We start from the raw sequence: 24,926 nt of genomic DNA, 5'->3' as shown, positions 1-24,926 counted from the left end.
GCTCCCACGCCCTGGCTGGAGCTAGTCACCTGGCCGTCCCCATTCGGGGGACAGAACGTACCTGGTGTCGGGTGACTGGTTCCTGGAGGGATGTACTTGGCCTTTTCTCTCTGCGGGTCCTGCATCTGGACACGGTTTAGGGATGGGACACAGGCAGACAGTGCATGAGTTCAACTTAAGATACACAGTTTGCTGCGCCCGTGGGGTTTCCACACACCTATCCTCGGGGGGAAGGTGGAGATGCAGAGCTGGTGTTTGCAAGAGACACTGGGTGACGGACATCAAGGTCATTAGGAAGCACGTGAGATGAGCGAGGAGATCCTCCCAGGAGGGAGAAGGAAAGACGACAGGGTGGGAAACATCGGAGTGTGGACACATTCGGAGGGTGAGCCCAGAGGGAAGGGAGCTTTGGGAGCGGGGTTACAGCGTGGGGGGCTCCGGGGGTATGAGGGGGGCTGCCAGGAAATGCTGTCGTCTCTGGGGTCAGCAGGTGTGCCTGAGGGAGTGGGTTCAGGAAGGCAGCAGAGAGGGAGCCAGATTGTCTGAGTGTGCGTGTGCGAGAGAGGGAGACAAACACACACTCTACTCCTCCCGCTCCTCTCTGCCCTGGTTCGGGCCTGCGTGGCTTCGGGAGGCTGGACAGGCCAGGTCTTTACTCTGAAGCCTGGCATTTCTGCTAAGAGCGCCAGTGCCGCCTGATGAGGGCAACTCGACAGAATCCACAGCAGAGGAAAAGGAGGGTGACGTTTTAATTTCATCCAGCCTGACACACAACCGGCTGCGAGGGGTGCGCCCGTGATTCTGAACCGTGAACATGTTGACACAGTATTTCATGGAATAGAGACATGTTCTGGCCAAATTGGCCGCAAAGTGAATAAACATTATTTTTCTACTGAATTCAGCTAGAAAATGACTAGAAATCATCCCATGGAGATTAGGGGCGGGGGGGAATGCAAGAAAGTAACAAGCAGAAACCAGCTGCCGGAAGGCAGAGAAGGGCTGCGGAGCTGCTGATAGCTGGCTCTGGGGTGGGGTCTGTGCTGACCCTGTGGCTGACTGGGGGGCTGGGGACCCCGGAACTGGCTGCTGGTTAGGTCTGTGGCTGGGGGACCAGCTGGCTGGCCTGGTGTCTGGCTGGGTGGCTGGTTTACTGTCTGGCCTGCTGGTTGACCAGGCGGCTGGTTCAGTGGCTCCCTGGGTGTCTGACTGGGTGGCTGGTTTCATGTCTGGCTGGGTGGCTGGCCTGCTGGTTGACCAGGTGGCTGGCTTGGTGGCTCCCTGGGTATCTGACTGGGAGGCTGGCCTGGTGTCTGATTGGGTGGCTGGCCTGCTGGTTGACCAGGTGGCTGGTTTGGTGACTCCCTGGGTGTCTGGCTGGGTGGCTGGCCTGCTGGTTGACCAGGTGGCTGGTTTGGTGACTCCCTGGGTGTCTGGCTGGGTGGCTGGCCTGCTGGTTGACCAGGTGGCTGGTTCAGTGGCTCCCTGGGTGTCTGGCTGGGTGGCTGGCCTGCTGGTTGACCAGGTGGCTGGCTTGGTGGCTCCCTGGGTGTCTGACTGGGTGGCTGTCTGGCTCCCTGTCCTCCAGACGGACTGGAGGGTCCCCCTCACTTCCTCCTGCTTTGTCCCCCTTGCTTTCCTCCCAAGGCTCTCTCAGACCCAGTAGAGCCACATATAGTATTTTGCTTGACATGAGGTCCACTGAACACAAGTTTTCAGGATTCTGGTTGTGTAAACACAGTAATTTCTTCCTTCACTAACTGGGAGGTCTGCAGTGAGGGCCACCACGTTTCCTTGGGCTGGGAGATGGTGCCCCAGGGGTTTCCATGCCTGGTTTTCACAGCCACACAGGTCTGGGCTTGAGACCCAGCTCTGCTGCTGAGCAGTTACAGGAGTCTGGATCTACTGGAATCTTTGGTCAGTTTCACATCTATGTGATGAGAATAATACACATCTTGGGAGATTATAGCAATGGCTGAGTGAGATTATGCATCACACACATATATTCACACAGTGTTCCACACCCTGTGCTAAAGGAGGGGTCATCACTGAGATGATAATGACAATGATGAGGATGAGACATCACCGTTTTTTCCATCAAACAGAATTAAAATGAGCTTGTGAAGAAGAAACAGAAGCCCTAAATGTTCCTGTACAGAAATCTACGTTTGTTGTCCAAAGGCACACAATTTTCACAGACTTCTAGAATCTCAAGCCTTTCACAACTACTACTTCTAAAAGAATTTTACCCCCATCAGAAGGCCAAGATTTTTTTTGTCATCTACAGATAAGAAATGCTACCATATGCTTGATAACTCCCATTTCAGCAAGTAGGCTGGGCTCCATAGCTGCCTGAATTCTCTGGTTGGGCTCACTGGCTGCTATGTTCAGTAGCGGCCATAAAGAAGAATGAAATAATGCCATGGGCAGCAACATGGATGGACCTCGAGATGATCATCTTAAGTGGAGTCGGAGAAAGACAAACATCATATGATGTTGCTTATATGTGGAATCTAAAAAAATGGTACAAATGAACTTATTTACAGAACAGAAATACTCACAGATGTAGAAAACAAACCTCCGGTAACCAAGAGGGGGATGGCGTTGGGGGAGGGGTAAATTGGGAGGTTGGGATCGGCATAGACATTACTGCACGTAAAGCAGATGACTAGTAAGGCCCTCTCCTCAGCACTCTGCAATGACCTACATGGAAAAGGATCTAAGAAAGAATGGCTGTACGCGTTTGTGTAACTGACTCAGTGTGTTGTGCCCCTGAAACTTACACAACATCTGAAACCAACCACACTCCAATAAAATTTAAAAAAAAAAATCCACTTGAGAGAAAAAAAGAAAAAAGATAGGAGGTCACATTATCTCCTCCGTTCTCCTGTGTGGGCCCCTATATGAGACATCTTTTAAAATTCAGGAATTTCCCTTTTAAAAAATCCTATTGAAAGGTGTATTATGTTTCAGACCACTCATTAGGAGTAAGCCTCCTCACAGGAAGGCAAACGCACTTGAAGCCAGTTTTGAAGACTTAAGGAAAGGTCGCAATTGGCTTCAATTACTCACATTTGTTTCCAGAGCAGTGACTGACAGAAGGTGGCCGGATGTGAAAGACAGAGAATTTTGGAATACAGAGGAATGCTGCAAGCCATGGAGGGCACATCTTCTTTCAAAGTTTTATTTTAACTGGAGGATGATTACTTCACAGTTCTGTGCTGTTTTCTGCCGTACATCAAACACGAATCAGCCACAGGTCTGCGTGTGTCCCCTCCCTCTCGAACTCCCTTCCACTCCTTCCCACCCTGCTACGTCACAGAGCACCGATTTGAGCTCCCTGCCTCATACAGCAGATTCCCATTGGCTGCCTACTTTACATCTGGCACCGTATACATTTCAATGCTACACTCTCAAATCATCCCACCTTCCTCTTCCCCCACTGTGTCGCATCTGTTCTTTGTCTGTGTCTTCTTTGTTGCCCTGAAAATACGATCGTCAGTACTTTCTGGATTTCATATATATGCATTAATATTTGTTTTTCTCTTTCTCACTTCATTTTGAATGATAGGCTCCAGGTTCATCCATCTCATTAGAACCAACTCAAACCTGTTCCTTTTTTTATAGCTGAGTAATATTTCATCACATATTTGTACCACAGCTTCTTTATTCATTCATCTGTCGATGGATATCTAGGTTGCTTCTATTGAGGGCACATCTTTTCTAACAGGATCTCTGTACATTGAGTAAAGCACGGCTTCCTCAAATAGAGTGTTTCTGTGGAAGCAACCAGCCCTGTGTGATACATAAGACTTTATGCTTAAATTCAGTCCTGGCACAAAAGCCCCTGTGGGTCCCAGACCAAGGGCGTCCCTGAGACATGGGCCTTTCTGTTTTAAAGGGGGAGTCCCACCAAACTGGGGTGAGCCTGACCCCCTAATGCTCATTGTCAGTGCTCCTGTTGAAATGTGAGTGTGAAAGAGGAGACGGAATGTCCCAGGCCCAGGGGACCGGGAGCTCCCCCGGGACAGCCTGGATGTGGGAGGTGCTGGCTACCACGGGAGGTCCTTGGATGTCGGCCTCAACTCCCAGATCCTATGCAGCCGGAAGTGCTCAGCCTGTGGCAGACGTCCTCTGAGGATGATGACGGGGTGCCAGGCGTGCCTGTGTGGGGTGACCGTGCCGCAGGCCTGCAACCTTACAGAGGGGACGTGTTTACATGTGTAGGTCAGAATCCTCTCGTAGGGCTATTTTGTACAATTTCAACTGCTTTCTGTATTAATTACAAACATATTTCTTTTTTAAAAAAGACTGCATAAAGTATGGACTGCTGTTATTGCTTCACTGATCGTTTAAGCAAAACACAGGTGATTTACACCGTTGTGTGAGTGTCTGCTGTGGTGTGGTGGCGGTGTAGTTAGTCGTGTCCAACTCTTGTGACCGCATGGACTGCAGCCCTCCAGACTCCTCTGTCTATGGGATTTCCCAGGCACGAATACCGGAGTGGGTTGCCATTTTCCTTCTCCAGGGGATCTTCCCAATCCAAGGACTGAACCTGCATCTCCTGCATTGTGGGCTATCTTCCACATTGCAAGCAGATTCTTTATTGCTGAGCCACCGGGAAAGCATAGTTTCTGCTGTACAGCTAAGTAATTCAGTTCTACACATGTAGTTCTACACATGTATACACTCTTTTTAAAATGCTCTTTTCCGTTATGGTTTATCACGGGATGTTGAATGTAGTTCTCTGCGGCACGCAGTAGGCCTTTCTTGTCCCTCCATTCTATACGTAAAGCTTGTGTCCGCCAACCCCAAGCTCCTCCCCACGCCTCCCTCAACCCCTTTCACCTTGGCAGCCATGAGTCTGCTGTCTACGAACGTATCGCTTTTTAAAGCACAAAGTGTAGAGACATTAAAAGCTGCCCAGCCTGCTGACAGCGAGCAGCGTTTTCACCGCAGGGCTGAGATGCAGAGAAACTGGCGGCTGTTTCAAGTGGCGTGTCCCCAGGGCTGGGCGATCATAAGGCAGCCTCTCCAAGACTGGAAGTGCGCTTTGATTTCTCATCTGACACCAGGTCCACATCTCCTTCAACAACTTCTCCCACTTCCTGAAGATGGCACCCCACCGCCCCAAACTGTTCAGACTGTAAGACTGAATGAGGCCAGTTTATCTCTCCAGTATGGCTCCGTGGTTAGAAGAGAGGTGTGTCGGGCTTGGTGGTCGACAGGAGGGGCTCTGCTGTCAAGCCTGGGTGGGAATCTCACTGTGGTACTTTGTTAGCTGTGCGTGACATGGGGCCACGGTCTGACTCTGTTCAGGCTGCTACACAAGCCATAGGCCAGGTGGCTTATAAGCAACAGAAATGCACTGCTCACAGCTCTGGAGGCTGGAAGCCTGAGACCAAGCACTAACAGGGGCTGGGTTCCGGTGGAGGCCCTCTTCCCGGCGAGACTGTAGCATCTCACCGTGTCCTCACGTGATGGAATGGGGCTTGGGAGCTGTCTGGGGTCTCTTTTATAAGAGCACTAATCCCAATCACAAGGGCCCCACCCTTTTGACCTAATCTCTTAAAAACCCCACCTCATAATACCATCACCTTGAGACTTAGGATTTCAATTCATAAATCTTTGCGGGTTACAAATGTTCAGATTATGATAGCCACCTGCACCCTCCAAAGCTGGGCTGAGGTTTTATTAGGTAACACATGGCTTGCCATATAGTACATTCTGAATAAATACTTCCTTTCTCCTGAATTCCCAAATCAGTATTCTAGGATAAACTTCTGGGTTTACACTCTCATGATAAGAAGAAAAGATTGACTACTGCATTTGTTATCTTCAATTCTTGTAGATTCTTGTAGAAGAACAAATGAGCAATGCTTTATTTATTTTCAATTTTAGGATAAATTAAGGCCACAGCCTTCTGAATGATTTAAGATCAATAAATATCATTTCAAACTACTTTCTCAATGACCAAAGGTCCTGCCTCAGTCAAGGATCTGCCAACATTTTATTTAACAAAGCTACAAAAGATGACAACTAGCAATAACTGGTTTGGAAAGTTAAACAATATTAGGGTATAAGGTCAATATTATCTCCATAACTACTAGCAAAACTACTTAGCTTTCTGACTATTAAACTACTCCCAAATCTTATTTTACAAACAGTACTGAAAACTTATTAAAATTGTATTGCCTGCTGTGATTATAGATTTCAAGTAAAATTACCATGTTATCTGAAATCTAGACTTAACAGGTTCAACTAAGGGTTTCTTGGTCTCTCTGGAGTTTGTCCAGCTTTCAGAGTTTGAAGGGAAGGTACATTTGTTTGTCATTAAGTACTTGAAGTTCATAACACTGAGGAAAGGAGTTTTATAAACTCTTCATATCAAATTGACATAATACCTGAAAATGCCTCATGGAATAGCAAACACGGATCTGTGGTTGGTAGGATTTCCTACTAGAATTGTTGTAATCTCTGTCTCCTAAAAAATACATATTTTAAAATGATCTAAAGTACAGACAGACAGGAGATGTAGATGTAGTATACTGGAGAGACCATCAAAATGTGTATTCCACGCAGCTGATGCTTTAAGAGAAGAAAGGCAAACTGAATTTAAATATTGTCTATAAAAGTCACTATTAATATCATGAGACTGGTTAAAAGTAACAAAAAATCCGTTTAATAAAATTTCATGTGAAAATGTATTTAATGCTTTTAGGGTTGAATTTTTTCACCTAAAGTATTACAGTCAACATAAAAACCTTACGGCGAGAAAGACTGCAGGCAATAAAACAGTCTGGGTAATTTTTTAAAATGTCTTGTATTATATTAATTAAGTTTGTATTATTTTAAGGAGAGAAATGTTAAACACACAGTTATCGGATTCTTTTCACACCGTCTATGGTGGTCTGTAACAGGCAGGGACAGGCTACAACTTGTGGGCCAAATCTGGCTACCAACTGCTCTGGTCAATAAAGCTTTATTGGAACACAGCCGTGCCCATTCATACACACTGTCTGTGGTTATGCTCGCTAGAGTTGAAAAGCTGCAACAGAAACTGGATGGTGTTCTGTAAGCTGAAAACTGTATTTAAATACAATGGATGGTAAAATGGTTATTAAAAACAATCCTTGAGTACACTGATTTCAAAGTGTCATTTACAGTGTTTAAACATCATTTTCTTTAGGATTTCTTTCCAACTGCTAAAAAGCAACAGAAAGTACACCTTCTGAATCAGATGTTTAAGATGTTTCTGATAAAGTTATTAAAATTGAAGTTCAGAAATATTAACATTTAGAGGTAAATAACTTGTAAATCCTACTGTTTAGCAGTAACGAGGTTCCTTAAATGAGACTGAGCTGTAAGGTGGGCTTGTAACTATAATTAGCTGAAGCAGGAGTTTCCAACAGGCCTTGTCAACACAAAGAAACCTGAATATTAATAAGCACGGCAGTGTGGTTTTCAAGCCACACCGCACACAAGTTTCCTCTGCCTCCTGTAGCTGCAAACTTAAAAAAGCCTGAAGGTCAAAGCCAGACAGACAAACCTTGTCACTGAATGTGCTGACCACGGCTGATACAAGTTGAGTTTGCTTTTTCCACTAAAACTATAGAGGAAAAACAAACTCCAAACCAAGGGCAATCACTGTAACTATCTTAAGACGAAAAAGAAGAGAGAAATAAAGTCAAAAGTGGTTTAACCCAACGATCAGCCCAGCCCTCAATTTCACTAGAAGCGTATTTTTGGAGTCACATATTTGAACTGTTGCATCAAGAAGGTGGCAACAGAAACGATGTCCGTACGAAAGTGACGTCCAGCCAATACGCAAAACAAGAGTGATCAGAGACAACCATAAAATCGTCAGGCCACTGACAGCTGGGGAACCTCCTCAGCTGGCAACTCAACTGCAAAGGGACCTCCCGGGTTTGAGATGAAAAAACACACTTGAACCTGTAATTGAATTAGGCAAGCCTCGCTGCGCGGAGCGCTGTGTCGGTCACTAGGAAACAAAGCAAATGCCGGGTTATCAGAAGTGCATTTATCAGCCACAGTGATTTATTGAGTGCTTTAATAATACAAGTGTACATCAACTGATCCACAGTCAAAAGTGCCAGGTCCCTAAGAAATTTACAAGCACTTGAAGTAAATCAAAATACATATTATTTTGTTCAATCCAGCAGCCTTCGGTGTGGGGACAGAAGGCTAGTGATAAACAGAGTCTTCAGTAATGCACAGTGATTGTGATTGAAGCGTTTGTACAAAATCTGGTTCCCAGTAGCATGCACCCACCGATAAAGACTTCAGTACAAAAAACTTAATCCTAAGCGCTACATGGAAGTAGAAACGAGATAGAATTCTGAATTCGTGTCTTCCCGAAGATCACAGAAAAGGAAGAAGTATCAAAAGAAAATGGACAATAAGGAACAAAACCACACAGGAATACGAAGCTTGGTAAGAAAGCTCTTATTATTACAGATCCCACATTGTTTGCACTGAAAACCAAAGTTCCCATCCACGTGGAGGGGGGATTAAAAAAAAAGACCAGATCTTTCAAGTTAATGGAAATTAAAAAGGGAATAAAACAGGAAGGGGTGGGAGCAAAGGAACAGGAGTGGGGCTGGATGACGCTCCATCGCAAGACGGTTCCAAAGGTAACAAGCCGGCGGGCAGCGCGGGTGGCCCCGCGCGGAGCTGCCGCCGGCGCTATGTGGCGTACCGCTTGGTCCACTGTCTGGCCATCCGGTCGTGCTCCGCCCTGTTGGTCATGTACTGTGTGGCGATGCTGCCGACCAGCGGGTCAGCTGCAAAGGAAGCAGAGGCAGGTCAGTCGGGCCAGCGCTCGGCCCCCCGGAGCCGGGGACACGGGGTGTCGGGGCGCGGGCGGAAAGGCTGGAGGCCGCGTCCCGCCCGGAGCAGGGCCGTCCGCCCTGGAGCGCATCGCTGCAGCCCCGCCGCCTCGTCACGGTCCGGACAAGGCTCCCTGGGCCCCAGCAGGCAGACACCTGCCGCCGTCCCCCCTGGTTTTCAGGGAGCATTTCCTTCCCTGAGAAGATGCGAGTGGGCGGAGCCTGGTCTCCACCCTGATTCCTGCTGGGGTTGGGGGGAGCAGCAAGTTAGTGAGTGGCTGACACAGTGCCTCTGTATTTAGGAATTACCAAGCCAGGTGTGTGTGTGTGTGTGTGTGGGAGTTGCTCAGCCGTGTCCCACTCTTTGCAGCCTCATGGACTGTAACCCACCAGGCTCCTCTGTCCCTGGGATTCTCCAGACAAGAACACTTAAGTGTGTTGCCATTTCCTCCTCCAGCGGATCTTCCTGACCCAGGGATCGAACCTGCGTCTCCCGCATGAGCAGGTGGATTCTTTAAGGCCTGAGCCACCAGGGAAGCCCTTATCAAAGCCATAGGGTCTCTGTTACAAAAGTGGTGAGGATGTTACTCACAGCTGACACTCACTGACTTAACCACATCCTCAAACTTGAACACACTGGAGCTGCCACGGGAGGAAGCTCAGCCCAAGGAGGGGGGCTCCAGGCCTGGAGCTGGAGCCCCCTTCTCCCTGCAGGCTCCCGGGACACTCCTCCACCCAGACAGGATCCAGGGCTAATGAAGACAATTCAGAGCAACTAAAAAAACGTCCTTTAGGTTTCTGGAGATCCCAGAAGGCACTGGTTTCCCTCCACTCTTTCATTTCCCTTCGAATTTTAGTTCCTGTACTTTTGGTGTTGAGAATTTGTGTGTATTAGAGCAAATGGATAAGAAAGAACCAAAAGAGAAAAAAATGAGCAAAAGTTGGTAATAAATACAAAAAAAATAAGCAAAGAAGATGGCAGTGTACCTGCGGTCTGATAACCTTGTAACCTGAGGAAAATCCTGAGCAAGACTCAATGTCACAGCTTCTCAATAATCAGAGTGTAAGGGAAGCACCACCTTTTCAGAATCTGTGGAGGCAGACGATAACAGCCTCTGAAAGTCCTCCCAACAAACCCCTGCTTTTTAAAAACATTTTGTTACAGATCTAACATTACTAAAACACCATTTTTAGGGGGCTGTTTTTTCCTTGGGGCCTCACCTAGTGAGTTGTGGGGTGTTAGTTCCCCTACCAGGGACTGAACCCGTGTCCCCTGCAACAGAAGCACAGTCCCAACCACTGGGCCGCCAGGGAAGTCCCAAGACTGCTTAAGCTTTCACAAACTTCCCTTAAGCTTGCTTGGGTTTGCGCTAAGCTTGTTAAGTTTCTTACATTGACTCGTATCACGGGTTTGTTACAAACATCTGCCTCTCTGCCTGCTCTTTGTGACTCTGGACTTTCACCTGCCCAAAGGGTGAAACTCGTCACCTCAACCAGCCCAGTCAGGGTTCAAGATGACTCAGACCAGCAGTACCAAATGTAGACACAAAATATCTGGGATTGGCAAGATATCTTCTTAAAAAATACTGTCTTTCAGTTCAGACTAAAGTAATGACTTTATATTAGAGTCTAAAAAGGGCCAAAGAGAGGTGTGAGTCCCATTTCTGTACCTTTGAAACAAATCATCTAGCTCCAGTTTCGGGAAGGCAAAGAACTTGGGCGCCCTGGACAGAGCTTAGGTCTACACCAGTCAAGTCGGCTGTTTGGTTAAATACACCCAACGTGAGAGACGTGCTAAAGGGCCATCTGAGCTTCCTAACTTAACCGGTCAAGGTAGAGGACTGGCTTAAGTCAGAAGAATGAGCAGTGATTTTAATGTTGTAATGCAAATGTACCCTCATGGAGGGTGGGCTAATGGGGAACAAGAGTCCGCTGTTCCTTCACAAAGGGAGAGGGAGACAGGTGAAGGACGAGGAACAGGAAGCTTAGGAGTGGGGAAAAGCATTCAGACTATTTCAGCAGGGGCCGAGGAGGAAGAAACCTCACTCACAAACACTGTGCAGACTTCTTTTTGTATGCTTAAATAATTAGCAGTAAATTCCTTTCAGAGCTCCTTTCACCTTTTCAAGCTCAGTTTTTAAAAGAGAAATATTTTTCCATCTGCAAAATTATACATACTAAATATAAAAATAATAATATACAAAGCCACCTCACACAACACATAAGACAGAAAGTTGTAAGTGAAAACTGGCTGAAAATTCACTGAAAAAAGCACTGTTAACACGCTGACTTCCGTCTTCCAGACTTCTCTTCTAAACATACAAGGAAAAAAAAAAAGGTCAGTCTGCTTTTGCAACCTTTAAAAAAACTCATTATATGGTGAATAACTTTGTTTCAGGAATTACATCCTACCTCATCGTTTTTATTTTTTTAAATTCAAGTGTAACTGACATGTCAGTATTACTATGTTAGGTTCAGGTGTACAACATAGTAATTTAATATTTTTATAGATTATACTCCATACAAAGTTATTATATTCTCTGTGCATCATCTTATTTTTTATTTAATTTTTGTAAAATTTTAAAAGGCATTAATTAATTCCTTTAGTTTTGGCTTCGCTGGGTCTTCACTGCTTTCTCTAGCTGCAGAGAGCAGCAGCGTGCAGGCTTTGCGCTGCGGTGGCTCCTCTTGTTGCCGAGAGCAGGTTCTAGCACTGGGCTCAGTAGTTACGCCCCCAGGCTCTAGAGCACAGGCTCAGGGGTTGTGGTGCACGGGCTTAGTTGCTCAGCAGCATGTGGATCCACCCAGACCAGGGATCGAACCTGTGTGTCTCCTCTATTGGCAGGCTGATTCTTAACCATTGAGCCACCAGGGAAGTCCGCAACATTTAAAATATTAATCTGAATTAATAATCAATCTCCTGTTTAGAGATATATGGGTTCTTTCTACTTTTTTTTTTTGCTTAATAAACAATGCTGTGAAGAATATTATTGTGTGTGCACCTTTGTAAATTTATGCAAATCTTAAAAGTATTAATGAAGGAATAAAAGTATAAAATGAAATTTTAAAATCATGTGTTATCAAACAGTTCAATGCTAAAATATTTTGCTGAACAGAAGACAGTTAGGACTACAAGTAACCAAATGAAACTAGGCAATGAATGTGTGTCCCTGACAACCGCAGTGCATTTGGAGGAATAGGATACTCCTTGTACAGTGTATTTATAATCACGACCTGAGGGAGACTGACTCTTGCTGCAAGGTTTCATATTTCACGGACAGAGCTACACCAGGGATGAAATAACAGTCTCCAAACATAAATTACTCAACCTTCTTTCTCTATCAATTCCTTTTTACAACAGAAGGAAAATTTCCCCATCATTTTGGCTTCTAGACTGCTATTGCTTTCCCAAGTCTCTATCAATCTCTGAGATGATCACCTGTCAGTCTTCCTCTTTACTAAAGAAAACCCGCAAAATTCATCCATGAATGAGTAAAGTGAAATTTAAGTCTCCTGCATCGTCTGCTCTCTTTCATTCACTATTTGTCTGAATTTCTGAGAAGAGGAGCGTGTTCACACTTGGCTCGGCTCACAGCACAGGGTGAGGTGATGGTAAGCACTCGATTCTCCTAGCTGGCAGTGTGGTGTGTATGAACGGGTCCCCGTACAGGATTCACGGTGTGGTCAACGGAAAAGCACGCGGTTGGAGCAGAGAACGCTTATCCACCATCGACCGGATCCCTAAACCGCGTCACCTCGCGCGTGTGTAAAAATCACGCCATCGCTTTTTTTTTTTTGCTGGCACAATGCAAGCAATGAAACAGTAGCCTGAGTGGAGGCTTGGGTCAGCAAATCCCTCGTGATGGGAGCCCCCCTTCTTTTTGCTTCTCCTCTACTTCCTGGGCTCACCTCCGCGTCCCTGCAGGGCCAGGCGCAGAGCGCGGCTCAGTGAAAGCTGGGGGCGTGTAAGGGGGCTGAGAGCGCGAACCCAGCCCTTTCTGGGGACTGTGTGAGGCGCTCCTGCGATTCTGGAAAGGAGAGGCTCAGGGAACCCCTGGGACCCTGTCTGAAGGCCCCCCTCTGCGAGGAACCCAGGACACCGGGAGGCTTCACAGTCCGTCCAGGAGAGCAGGGAGACGGGGGTGCCGACTGCAGGAGGCGGCCTCCCGCTGGCTCGGCGGACTGAACCCGCTTACCAACTCGGGGGACGTGGCTTGCTTGACTCCTGGTCTGGGAAGGTCGAACATGCCCTGGAACAAGGAAGCCCGAGGGCCACAACCACCGGGCCGGGTTCCGGAGCCGGAGCCGCCTGCCCATGAGCTGTAACTGCTGAAGCGCGCACCCAGAACCCGTGGACCACAGCCAGAGAGGCCACTGAGGGGGAGCCCCGCGCAGCACGGCTAGAGTCACCTGCACTCGCCGCAACTAGAGAAACCCCGAAACAGCCACGAAGACCAGCACAACCAAAAATAAATTTATACACACGTGGAAGAACAAAGGGGGTGAGAGGCAGCTGACGGTGAGGAGTGGAGGACGGGCGGCCGGCTGAGCCGCAGAGGGGTTCTACCCGCAAGGCCCCAAATCATTCTCTCCTGGATGGTAGGTGGTATAGAAGAAACCACGGGAAGAAGTTCTTTTGACTTTCTTTCCTTAAGAAAACAGTATGTCCTTAAAGAAACAAAGAAAAGCTGCCCAGGATAAGGGAAAAGGGGGTGGGCTCTGGGTTGAGGCTGCCTGCCTCTGTATCTGGGCTCCACCCATAGCGGCACCAGGTCAGAGAAGGGACTTGGTGCCTTGGTTTCCTCAACTGCAAGACGAAGGCAATGGCAGGAGCTGCCCCACAGCTGTTGTAAGAAGGCAATGGACTGAAACATTGTCAGGCACATACAAAATTTCTGCTATTGTTTTCAAAATGCAGACAGCAAATGAATATTCGTGTGCATCTTTAAAAAAATATAAATAGGATTATTCTTGAAGACACTCTTCAGATAAAATCCAAAGTCCTGGGCATGTAATTACTGTTGTTGTGTTACTCACTAAGTCGTGTCCAACTCCCTTGTGACTCCATGGATTATAGCCCACCAGGCTTCTCTGTCCATGGGATTTCATGTAATTATTAGAGAAATGCCAATCAAAACTGCAGTGAGGTACCACCTCACACCAGCCAGAATAGCCACTGTTGAAAGAACCTACAAACAATAAATGCTGGAGTGGTCCAGTGTTGGGACTTGACGCTTTCACTGACCATGGGTCTGGGTCCAATCCCTGGTGGGAGAACTAAGACCCCACATTCAGCACAGTGTGGTGTGGCCAAAATGAACGTGCTGGAGAGGGGGTGGAGACAAGGGAGCCCTCCTACACTGCTGGTGGGAATGTAAATGGTGCAGAGGCTCCTCAAAAAACTAAAAATCGAGCTACCACGTGATCCAGCAGTCTCACTCCTGGGAATCAGCCTGGACAAAACTATAATTCCAAAAGATCCATGCACCCCAATGTTTATAGCAGCAATACTCAGAAAACTCAGGACATGGAAACAACCCAGATGTCCACTGAATAAAGATGTGGCACATATATATGGCGGGATACTACTTAGTCATGCAAAAGAATGAAATGTTGCAATCTGCAGCAACATGATGGGCATGGACGGGATTATGTTTAGTGAAATAAGTCAGAGAGAGACAAATACTGTGTGATATCCCTTACACATCGAATCTGAAATATGACACAAATGAACTTAATAACAAAACAGACTCACAGATATCAAGAACAGACCTATGGTTGCCCGGGGGAGGGGGAGGGGGATGGATGGGGTGGGAGGCTGGGGTCAGCAGATGCAAAGTCCTGCAGAGAGGATGCACACAGAACAAGGTCCTTCTGTGCAGCACAGGGAGCCATATTCCATGTCCTGTGCTAAACCACAAAGGAAAAGAAGATGAGAAAGAATGTGCACGCATAACTGAGGCACTGATATACTGCAGATATTAACAGAACACTGCAAGTCAACTATACTTCAATAAAACAAATTAAAAACCAAACCCAAACCAGAAAGGCCCTTAGCACGGCTCCTGAGAACATCATGATCTAGACCTAATCTTTCTGGCCTCCCCATCCCATGCTTTAACCTGCAATCAGCGGACTCGCAGCTTCTCCAATAGGCCCCGCTCGCTCACGGCTCTCTGCACCGTTGCTTCTCTGACTTCCTCTGTCTGGCGGGCTTCTGTGAACGTCTCAAATTTTAGCTCAGACAGAGCCTGCTCAAGAATGTGTCTAGGGGCTTTGTAGCAGGCTTCTGTGCCCCATTTCTGTTTGGTCTGTCCATACCTCTATCACTGCACTGAGAATACTACTTTTCAGTTGCTTGTTTAGCAAAGATCCACAATTCCCACTGGACAGCAACCCACACATTTGCTCCAGACAACTGTCACTGCTGAGGCCCTACTATGTTCCAGGTCCTAGGGAGGTATGCTAAGCAGACTGCTGCCCTCATGGGACCCTGCCCCGTTCCTCTGTCTCCACTTCTCGCTTGTTAACACCGTGTCTCTGCGAGGACGTATGAATGGATAGAAGACAAGGAAGGAACACACAAAAATAACAGCCAGAAAGAGCAGTTACTCCGTGAGGCAGGTGTCCCCTCTGTCACACTGGCCTTATATGCTGGTTCATCACAGAACGTTCTTCTCCACACATGATTAGCAAGTCAGGAAAGGGGCCCTGGAGGACAGTCCAGCAGCTTTCCTTTCATCTTTCTCCTGGCTGTTTTGGTTTTAGTATGCAGTCATTTATTTTCCCTGGACTGGGTTTTCATCGCTGCTTGGGGGTGTCTCTAGTTGCGTTGAGCAGGGGCTGCCCTTCGTGGCCGTGTGCGGGCTCCGGAGCGCAGGCTCAGCTTAGCTGCTCCTCGGCACATGGCGTCTTCCCAGACTAGGGATTGAACCCGTGTCCCCTGCATTGGCAGATGGATTCTTTACCACTGAGCCACCAGGGAAGGCCTGGTGGTTGTTTTCTTAAACTTTATTATTGAAATTTGTGGTTTGTGCTTTGCCATTTCTTGGATTCTTGCAGGCTACAAACTGCTGCTCCTCCAGCTGTTCCATGATCCCCAGGATGAACATTTATTCCTTCAGCTACTACTCACCAAGTCACTGGAGCCTTTCTATAGGTCAGCATTACAATGAGGTCTAGCTCATTTTTGTGTCTTTCAGGGGACTTTTCTTCCATGGTTTGGTCTAGCCTGGATTTATTTAATTTAAATCTTTTATGAAATTATAAAGTAACTTATGCTCATTTTAATATATTCAAGAAATAAAGAAACACGTATGATGTAAAGCACACACTCTTCTTCCCTTCACTTCCCCTCCATCTCTGTATCTTTCCCATCTCAAGGTGACCACTGTTAACGGTTGGATGCTCATTGCTCTAGACTTTTTTCTTTACTTATATTTAAACCCAGTGGGAATCACACGATTCTGCAGCTTGCATTCCCCTCTGGGCCAATACATAAGTTGTGTTTCTATGATAGCACAAATAGATTGAGCTGATTATTTTTAGTACCTACAGGGTATTCCTTGCATAGTTATTCAGCATTTATTTTTCTATCCCCTCCTGATGCACACTGAGACTAGGTTTGGTTTTTCACTATCAGGACTTTTACGATCTTGTATACATACTTTGAGCACACATTGGAGTCATTCTGGAGGGTGGGTTCTTCTAGGTGACAACATTGGAGCAGAGAGTACAGATTTTGAACTTTTGGTGAACACTACCAAAAGGTCCTTCAGTAAAAGGGTGTACAGTCTACTCTGTTTCTGGATATTCTCACCAACACTGCATTACCAATCTTTAATATATATATATATATATTTTTGTCAAGGTAACAAACAAAAATCCCATCACGGTTGCGCCTTGCTCTGATCTGATAGCTACTGAGGTTTTAACATGTTCTCGTGTTTGCTCACCATTTCCATTTCTTCTCCTGTGATGTGCTTCTTCATGTTTTTTGTCCATTTTTTCTTTACTGATGTGAAGGCATATTTTATATATTATAAATATTAAGCATGCACTTAAAGTCAGCTTTGGCTTCAGTATTCAAAAGTCAAAACTGCTTTAGTTTTTGGAAGATTGAACCGACAAATGCCTCTTTGATGTTATTTTGAGATTTGCTGAACTTGTGGAGATCAAAGATCAGGTTGCTATCATACTTAGTAAACAAAACCATCATTTGGGCTTATTGCTAATATCTGAATACTGGTAGTTAGAATATTGGTAAGCATGATGAATGTAACTTGGGACTGAAAATCTTTTTCAGTCAAAGACAAACCATGTGACATATAAGGAAAAGATCTGGAATTCTCTTCACATGTCCTCAGTACGAATGTTCACAGTGAGATGGATAAGCAGCAATCTACAGAAAAGTCTCCTGGCACAGCAGACGCTGCACGATGGTACCCGGCAGACTCTGCCACCGGGAGCAAAGGCTTGGCAACAACTGGTGGCTGCCGGCAGAGGAAGCTGTGCGTCCAGGGACTGTGGGAAGCAGGAAGTGAAGCAAGCAATAAGAAATAAAAGTGTGAGGGCAAAAATCTTCTGGGGGCTTCTCAAATATTCAGGGGACACTGGCTTTAGACATGCTGCGCACGGCTTCAGTTTGTGGGGAGACTTCAAAGACACTGCACGGTGATCACCGTCAGCCAGATCTTTAGGTCTCTACCTTTGTGCTACCGTTAGAGAAAAAGGAAACTGCACCGATCTGATAGCAAAAGCCCCACTAATAGTAATCACACTGGAATAGACAGAAGAAGAAATCCATCCTTTTCGTCAGGCGAAAACATTGAAATCTTGTACATGTGCAGAAGAGTCGCCTAGCAGATGGTAGTGCTGAGAAATGACATAGTGACGTCGTTACGACAAACTTTAAAAACATATCTAATTTTCTATGAATTAAAAAAAAAATTTTCTTTTGGCCATGTCACGAGGCTTGTGGGATCGAAGTTTCCTGACACGGGCCTCTAGCAGGGGAAGCACGGAGCCCTAACCATCTGACCGCTGGGGAATCCCCTCCAATTTTCAATAATAATACTGTAAGATTACTTAGATTCTTAAGATAAAATTTCATATTTATTCTTCTTTTTCAGAAGATCATTTTATGGGGGGAACATTCACCCTTGGCTTAAGCTGTTCATTGATTTTTTTAACATTGGTTATTTAGCATTCAGCCAAAATAAGTTCAGTCCAGCTCTAAGGGAAATATTGTTTATCTATTACGTGTGGAGGAAGTATTTTCTCCAAAGCGTTTGTCCTCTAACCCAGTGCACGGCGTCTCTTGTCAGCACAAGGGTAAAGTCCTTCAGTACTTAAATAAGTCAGTCTTTCTTTAATATTTTTTAGCGTGATATCACACGTTCTGACAGGCTTTCTCCACTCACTCCAGCATTCTAGAAATATTCTCCTGTATTTACAGATAGTAGCTGTTTCTGTAATGCTGGTTTTATCACACACACAATTCCCATAAGTGTCCGGGCCTGCTTCTGTGCTCGATATTCCTTCATCCAATTAATCTGCCTCTTGCTTTATTTACTCCTGTTTTTCTTGTTATACTTTAATAGTATGCTTGATACCTGGCAGGATAACTTCCCAGCCTTCCTCATTTCTTTCCTTCACTTGCGTTTCATTTGGAGAACTATAATCTTGAGGTTAAGACTTGGAGCAATTAAAGCTATTTCCCCTGGGGGTACAGGAATTTTTTCAGGTCTCTTTGAAGCATGTTATCAAGATTTAGGGCTATCTGAATTCCTCAGGGTCTACTAATTAAGCATCAAGTGAGTAGGGCAAAGTTAAAGTTTTCATACTTTAGAATGTGGGAAAACCAGACTATTAATTACAGGCCTAACTCAGACCAGAAGGTTGTTAAGATCCTTGGAAAGATACATATAGATACATATATATATATATTTAAAGAATATATATTTGTTGCTGCTGTTTACTTGCCAAGTCATGTCGGACTCTTTGTGACCCCGTGGACTGTAGCCCGCCAGGCTCCTCTGCCCATGGGATTTTCCAGGCAAGAATACTGGAGTGGGTTGCCATTCCCTCTCCAGGGGATCTTCCCTACCCAGGCACTGAACTTGCATCTCTTGCACTGGCAGGCAGATTTTTTTTTACCACGGAGCCCCCAGGGAAGCCCATCTATCTATCTACACGTATGTATCTATAGATATGTCTATGTATCTGTATCGTGTGTGTGGCGGGGTGGGGCTCATAAAGTAATTTAGGGAGGAAATCATCATGGCTGTGACTTGAACCCAGGGGCGGCTGCGATCCAAGTAGACTCGACTTTGAGAATGCACCACGCGGAGCGGCACACAATGAGAACGCCACGCGGAGCGGCACACAATGAGAATGCGCCACGCAGAGCGGCACACAATGAGAACGCCACGCGGAGCGGCACACAATGAGAATGCGCCACGCAGAGCGGCACACAATGAGAATGCGCCACGCAGAGCGGCACACAATGAGAACGCCACGCGGAGCGGCACACAATGAGAATGCGCCACGCGGTGCGGCACACAATGAGAACGCCACGCAGAGCGGCACACAATGAGAACGCCACGCAGAGCGGCACACAAGTCTAGCAAGACGTGTATTACCCCAGAATTAGCACCCAGTGATCCTAAAAGAGGATCCAAGGGCCCCAGCTCCTACAGGGACATGTGTCTTCACAGGACATGCTCAGGGAAGACGAACGGGCTCTGCAGGGCCCAGAAGTCTACCAGACAGTGCGGGAGAGGAGGAGGGGGTCTGCGGGAGGAGGAGGGGGTCTGTGGGAGGAGAAGGGGGTCTGTGGGAGAGGAGAGAAGGGGGTCTGTGGGAGAGGAGAGAAAGGGGTCTGCGGGAGGAGGAGGGGGTCTGCAGGAGAAGAGAAGGGGGTCTGCGGGAGGAGAAGAGGGTCTGCGAGAGAGGAGAGAAGGGGGTCTGCGGGAGGAGGAGGGGGTCTGTGGGAGGAGAAGGGGGTCTGCGGGAGAGGAGGAGGGGGCCTGCGGGAGAGGAGGAGGGGGTCTGCGGGAGGAGGAGGGGGTCTGCAGGAGGAGAGAAGGGCGTCTGTGGGAGGAGAAGGGGGTCTGCGGGAGAGGAGGAGAGGGTCTGCGGGAGAGGAAAAGGGGGTCTGTGGGAGAGGAGAGAAGGGGGTCTGCGGGAGGAGAAGAGGGTCTGCGAGAGAGGAGAGAAGGGGGTCTGCGGGAGGAGAAGAGGGTCTGCGAGAGAGGAGAGAAGGGGGTCTGCGGGAGGAGGAGGGGGTCTGTGGGAGGAGAAGGGGGCCTGCGGAGAGGAGGAGGGGGTCTGCGGGAGGAGGCGGGGGTCTGCAGGAGGAGAGAAGGGCGTCTGTGGGAGGAGAAGGGGGTCTGCGGGAGAGGAGGAGAGGGTCTGCGGGAGAGGAGAAGGGGGTCTGCGGGAGAGGAGGAGGGGGTCTGCGGGAGGAGAAGGGGGTCTGCGGGAGGAGGAGGGGGTCTGCAGGAGAAGAGAAGGGGGTCTGCGGGAGGAGAAGAGGGTCTTCGAGAGAGGAGAGAAGGGGGTCTGCGGGAGGAGGAGGGGGTCTGTAGGAGGAGAAGGGGGCCTGCGGGAGAGGAGGAGGGGGTCTGCGGGAGGAGGAGGGGGTCTGCAGGAGGAGAGAAGGGCGTCTGTGGGAGGAGAAGGGGGTCTGCGGGAGAGGAGGAGAGGGTCTGCGGGAGGAGAAGAGGGTCTGCGAGAGAGAGAAGAGGGTCTGCGGGAGGAGAAGGGGGTCTGCGGGAGAAGGAGGGGGTCTGTGGGAGGAGAAGGGGGTCTGCGGGAGAAGAGGGTCTGCGAGAGAGGAGAGAAGGGGGTCTGCGGGAGGAGAAGGGGGCCTGCGGGAGAGGAGGAGGGGGTCTGCGGGAGGAGAAGGGGGCCTGCGGGAGAGGAGGGAGGGGGTCTGGGGGCACGCGACGCTAACCTGCCGGGAGTGCAGTGCAGAGTGCAGAGGTCAGCACCCTTGTGTCCCCTCCTCCCACCACCAAACTGGAAGAAGAAGGCTTTTTCCTCTTGAAGCCACTGCAATTGGGAAGAACAAATCCGACTCCATACTACATCCGTTCTTTTACTTTAACCTTTGTATTATTCTATTGCTTGTGTTTGAGTTAGGAACGTTGCGCAGAGCCTGAGGCAGAGCCCATTCTCAAGGCTCCGACCTTGAAGGGGTAACACTTCCATTCACACAGGGATAAAAGGCTCCATTCATGACAGCTAGTATCATCTGGCATGTGGGAGGTTTGTAGGGACACGGGGACCTCACGGATGTGGACGGCTGCAAGAGCCAAGGACTCTGATACCAAGCAGTCTGCGACATTCAGCCCTGCGCCTCCCTCCCCCGGCCTTTGATACTCTGCTGAACCCCTTCTGGGAGCTCGGGGTCTGGGGGCATGAGCCACCGCTCCCCCCGCATGGTCCTGCAGTAGATCTGTCTCTGCTGCAAACTCTGGCGTTTGCTCTTCGGTGTGTCTGACCCTCTCTCTCTGTCGGGCGTGTGAGCTTGTGCTCGGCACCACCAGCTGAGGAAGTTGCCACCAGTGAAGCCGGGCGCCCGTGAGCAGGAGGCTCTGAAGTGCCGTCCCTGGCCCGGGATTTACGTCCGCCGGGGGGTGTGAGGAGCGCCCCCCAGAGCGCCGAGGTGGAGGTCTCCAGCATCCCTGCATCTGATCAGGGGGGCGCCCCCAGGAGAGGGGCCCAGAGCCCAGAGGCTTTTCGGAGGATGCTTTGTGGGAGGGCGGTGGGATTCTGGAGCCAGCTGGCCAGCCAATGTTTAAATTTTTATAAACTGAAACAGCCATTCTCAAAAATTAAGTGATATAAAGTTACAATTAAATGACTTATCAGGGTAATCAATACTTAAAACTCATCATTTCTTAATTCTTTTACCGTTATCATTATCGACCCTCAGAGAGTGTTTACAAGTCCCCTCTCTCTGTTTGGCGGAAGAACAAGGCACGCTGCTGTGTGCCTTTCCCCGTGAGGCACGCGGCAAGGCTAACAGGTGGGGCTCTGACACCCTTCTTTGTCTAACTTTGGTCTTAGTTCCTAACTTAAAATACCACCAACATTCATGTTAGAACCACTCTCTTTTGTCAGTTACAGCTGCAAAAATCAGGGACTCCCAGGTGGTACATTGATAAAGAATTCACCTGCCAATGCAGGAGAGTAAGAGATGAGGCTTTGATCGATCCCCGGGTTGGGAAGATCCCCTGGAGAAGGAAATGGCCATCCACTCCCGTGTTCTTGCCTGGAGAATTCCAAAGACAGTGAAGCCTGGCGGGCTACAGTCCAGGGGTTGCAAAAGACCCCGGTCGTGACTGAGCACACATGCACGCTGTAAAAATCCCCGGAGGCCTTTGGCTACATGCGATTTGCACTAACGAGTACTGTATTTTTTACTATCTGCGAATTGCGTCCACTTCACATTAGTGAGTGTATAATAAACAGGTATGTACTCAAGCATGTGACATCACTCCACTTCTGCCCCCCAATCGTTTTAAAAAGTCCCCAGTGCCCGTGGGGAAGGGCTTGGCCAGGGAAGCTGGGTCAGGGCGGCCAGTTTTCACACCAGGTGCCTGGAAACTGAGGCCTTCCACGACCCACAAGAAGCAGCATTTTGACATGTGTCATCCGAAGGTGTGGACGGCAGGAGGCTGCTTGTCAAAGAAGCGTGGCCCTAGGTAAACAGACCTGTGCTCATCCTCTCTCTGCCCCACAGCCTAGGAGTCAGGCCTTGGGAAGGGAGAGAGGAGGGGTCAGAACCAGACCTGCTCCATCCTCACGGAGGGGAAATGGAATCAGATTTAAATCAGCAAGAGAGGAGACTTTAAAGATGGACCAGACTGATGGTCTACTACCTGGAAGTGATCCGAATGCTGCTAAATACTGTTAAGGGATGCAAAAGCAAAATTCGACAAAATTTGGCCTAAGGCAGAGACTGCAGAAAATTAAAGCCATTCCGTATTAATGCCCCCTGAGTCGGCTCCACAAACACACCGCTATAACCTGAAGTATACTGTTGATAAAATGTTTTTCAATACATCAAAACTTGTTCTCTCAGGCCACACAGCAGAGCCATGTACCCTAAATCAATGTGTGTTTTGAAATGGAAAGCGTCTGTTAGCATAGGCTCATCTGCCCGGCAGCACAGATGGTCCATTCCTACTGAGAAGCTATTGGATTGCAATTCCAGGCTTAGTTAAGCAATAATTCCTAATGAACTTTCAGAAAATACCCTTACAGTGCTGGACTTAAGACACCAGAGATTCACGTTACTTTCCCACCTCTGCAAAAAAGCTGTGGCTGCAACAAGTAGGAAGGAGTCCACGATGCTGAGATGTCAAAGCTACATTTTTTAAAAAGCAGCTTTACTGAGATGTGATTCACATACCAGATAATCAACCCATTTTACGCGCACACTTCAGTGGCCGTTAGTACACTCACAGAGGTACACAACCGCAGCCATAATCCACTTTAGAATATTTTCATTTCCCAAAGATCCCAAAGGTACATCCTGTACCTTTAAATCCTCCAGCCCGAGGGGTCCACTCCTCTTTCTGTCTCTACGTATTTGCCTATCCTGGACGTTTCACATAAATGGAATCATCCAACATGTGGTCTTTTGCGACTGGCTTCTTTCACAAAGCATGCATCACTGCTTCATTCTTTTTTACTGCCAAATAATATTCCACTGTATGCTCACACCATATTATATTTACCCATTCACTAGCTGATGGACACATGGATGGTGCACGGTTTTTGGGCACTGTGAATGGTCTTGCTGTGAACATTTGTGTACAGGTTTTGCATGGACCTGGTTTCATTTCTCTTGGATAAATACCCAGAGGTGAAAGTACCTGGCCAAATGGTAACTCTGCGCTTAACCACTCGCCGAACTGTCAAAACGTTGTCTGAAGAGGATTCACATTGCCACAGGCAATCTGTGAGGGTCCAGTTCTCATTCTCTCCAGCACTGTCAGTATCTGAGGATGCCAGATTTTAAAGACAGAATAGCTTGCACCCACTGGACGCCTACCAGGTGTCCAGTTAGAAAATATATATATATATATACACACACACCATGTTCTCTACAAACGTGTTCCTGCCAACTATGGAAAATAAATCCTCTCCAATTGGAGTATTTTTCTCATGGTCTGTGTCTACAAGGGCCAAAGATTATCCCAGTCCTGTCTTCCCTCTGCTTCTAACCCTGATGGAAGTAAAAATGACAACAATACTCTTCAGTTCAGTTCAGATCAGTCGCTCAGTCGTGTCCGACTCTTTGCGACCCCATGAACCGCAGCACGCCAGGCCTCCCTGTCCATCACCAACTCCCGGAGTTCACTCAGACTCACGTCCATTGAGTCAGGGATGCCATCCAGCCATCTCATCCTCTGTCGTCCCCTTTTCCTCCTGCCCCCAATCCCTCCCAGCATCAGCCTTTTCCAATGAGTCAACTCTTCGCATGAGGTGGCCAAAGTACTGGAGTGTCAGCTTTAGCATCAGTATTTGTAACACACACCTTTTCTTTGACCTAAAAAAGTACTTTTTCATCCCACAGTTCTCATATGTAGTCTGCCCGCTAAACACTGTACTCTAGTGCATCTCTTTCCCTCTCAAACCGTCTTTCCTGTCCGCACTGCTGTTCAGTGCGTGGAGCAGGACAGGAGGCGGCTGGAGGCAGGGTGTGAAAGCAGCAGGGCCCTGGGCCACGCGCCCAGTCGGCACCGCCCCTGGCGGCTGCGCTGGGGTCCACAGGCAGAAACACCCCGTGCAGCGCCAGAGCCGGACCAGAACGTCAGTGGTTTCGGTGGACTGGATGCGTCCGCCTGTCGCTGAGGGCTGGCCGTGTGTAGCTAAGACAGCCCAGTCAGTCACGTGGACGCTTCCGCCCTGGGCAGTGCCTCTCCCAGGAGGTGTGGGCTGAGGAGTTGCTCCGTCTCCTCCTTTGGGGTGGGCAGGGCCTCTTGCGGTCTCAGTCACAAAGACAGCAGATAGTCTGGGGTACTGATGATGACCGTCCCATACGTGTCTGTTTGATGAATG

The 24,926-nt window shown here is 48.0% G+C and overlaps 1 protein-coding gene across 2 annotated transcripts in view; it reads right to left on the bottom strand.

Annotated features, from left to right (window-relative positions):
• Positions 1 to 8,447: 8,447 nt before the first annotated feature.
• LOC102395814 (ubiquitin-conjugating enzyme E2 E2) overlaps positions 8,448 to 24,926 on the bottom strand; it is a 380,425-nt gene continuing 363,946 nt past the window's right edge. For both annotated transcript variants that reach the window (XM_044948698.2, XM_025271924.3), the window contains one exon: positions 8,448 to 8,801. In XM_044948698.2, the coding sequence (XP_044804633.1) occupies positions 8,704 to 8,801 (98 nt within the window). In that variant the 3' untranslated portion in view covers positions 8,448 to 8,703. The remainder of the gene's footprint in view (positions 8,802 to 24,926) is intronic.

The sequence above is a fragment of the Bubalus bubalis genome, chromosome 1, assembly GCF_019923935.1.
Source record: "Bubalus bubalis isolate 160015118507 breed Murrah chromosome 1, NDDB_SH_1, whole genome shotgun sequence".
NCBI classification, from domain to species: Eukaryota; Metazoa; Chordata; class Mammalia; order Artiodactyla; family Bovidae; genus Bubalus; species Bubalus bubalis.
This window is presented reverse-complemented; position numbering and strand designations above follow the sequence as displayed.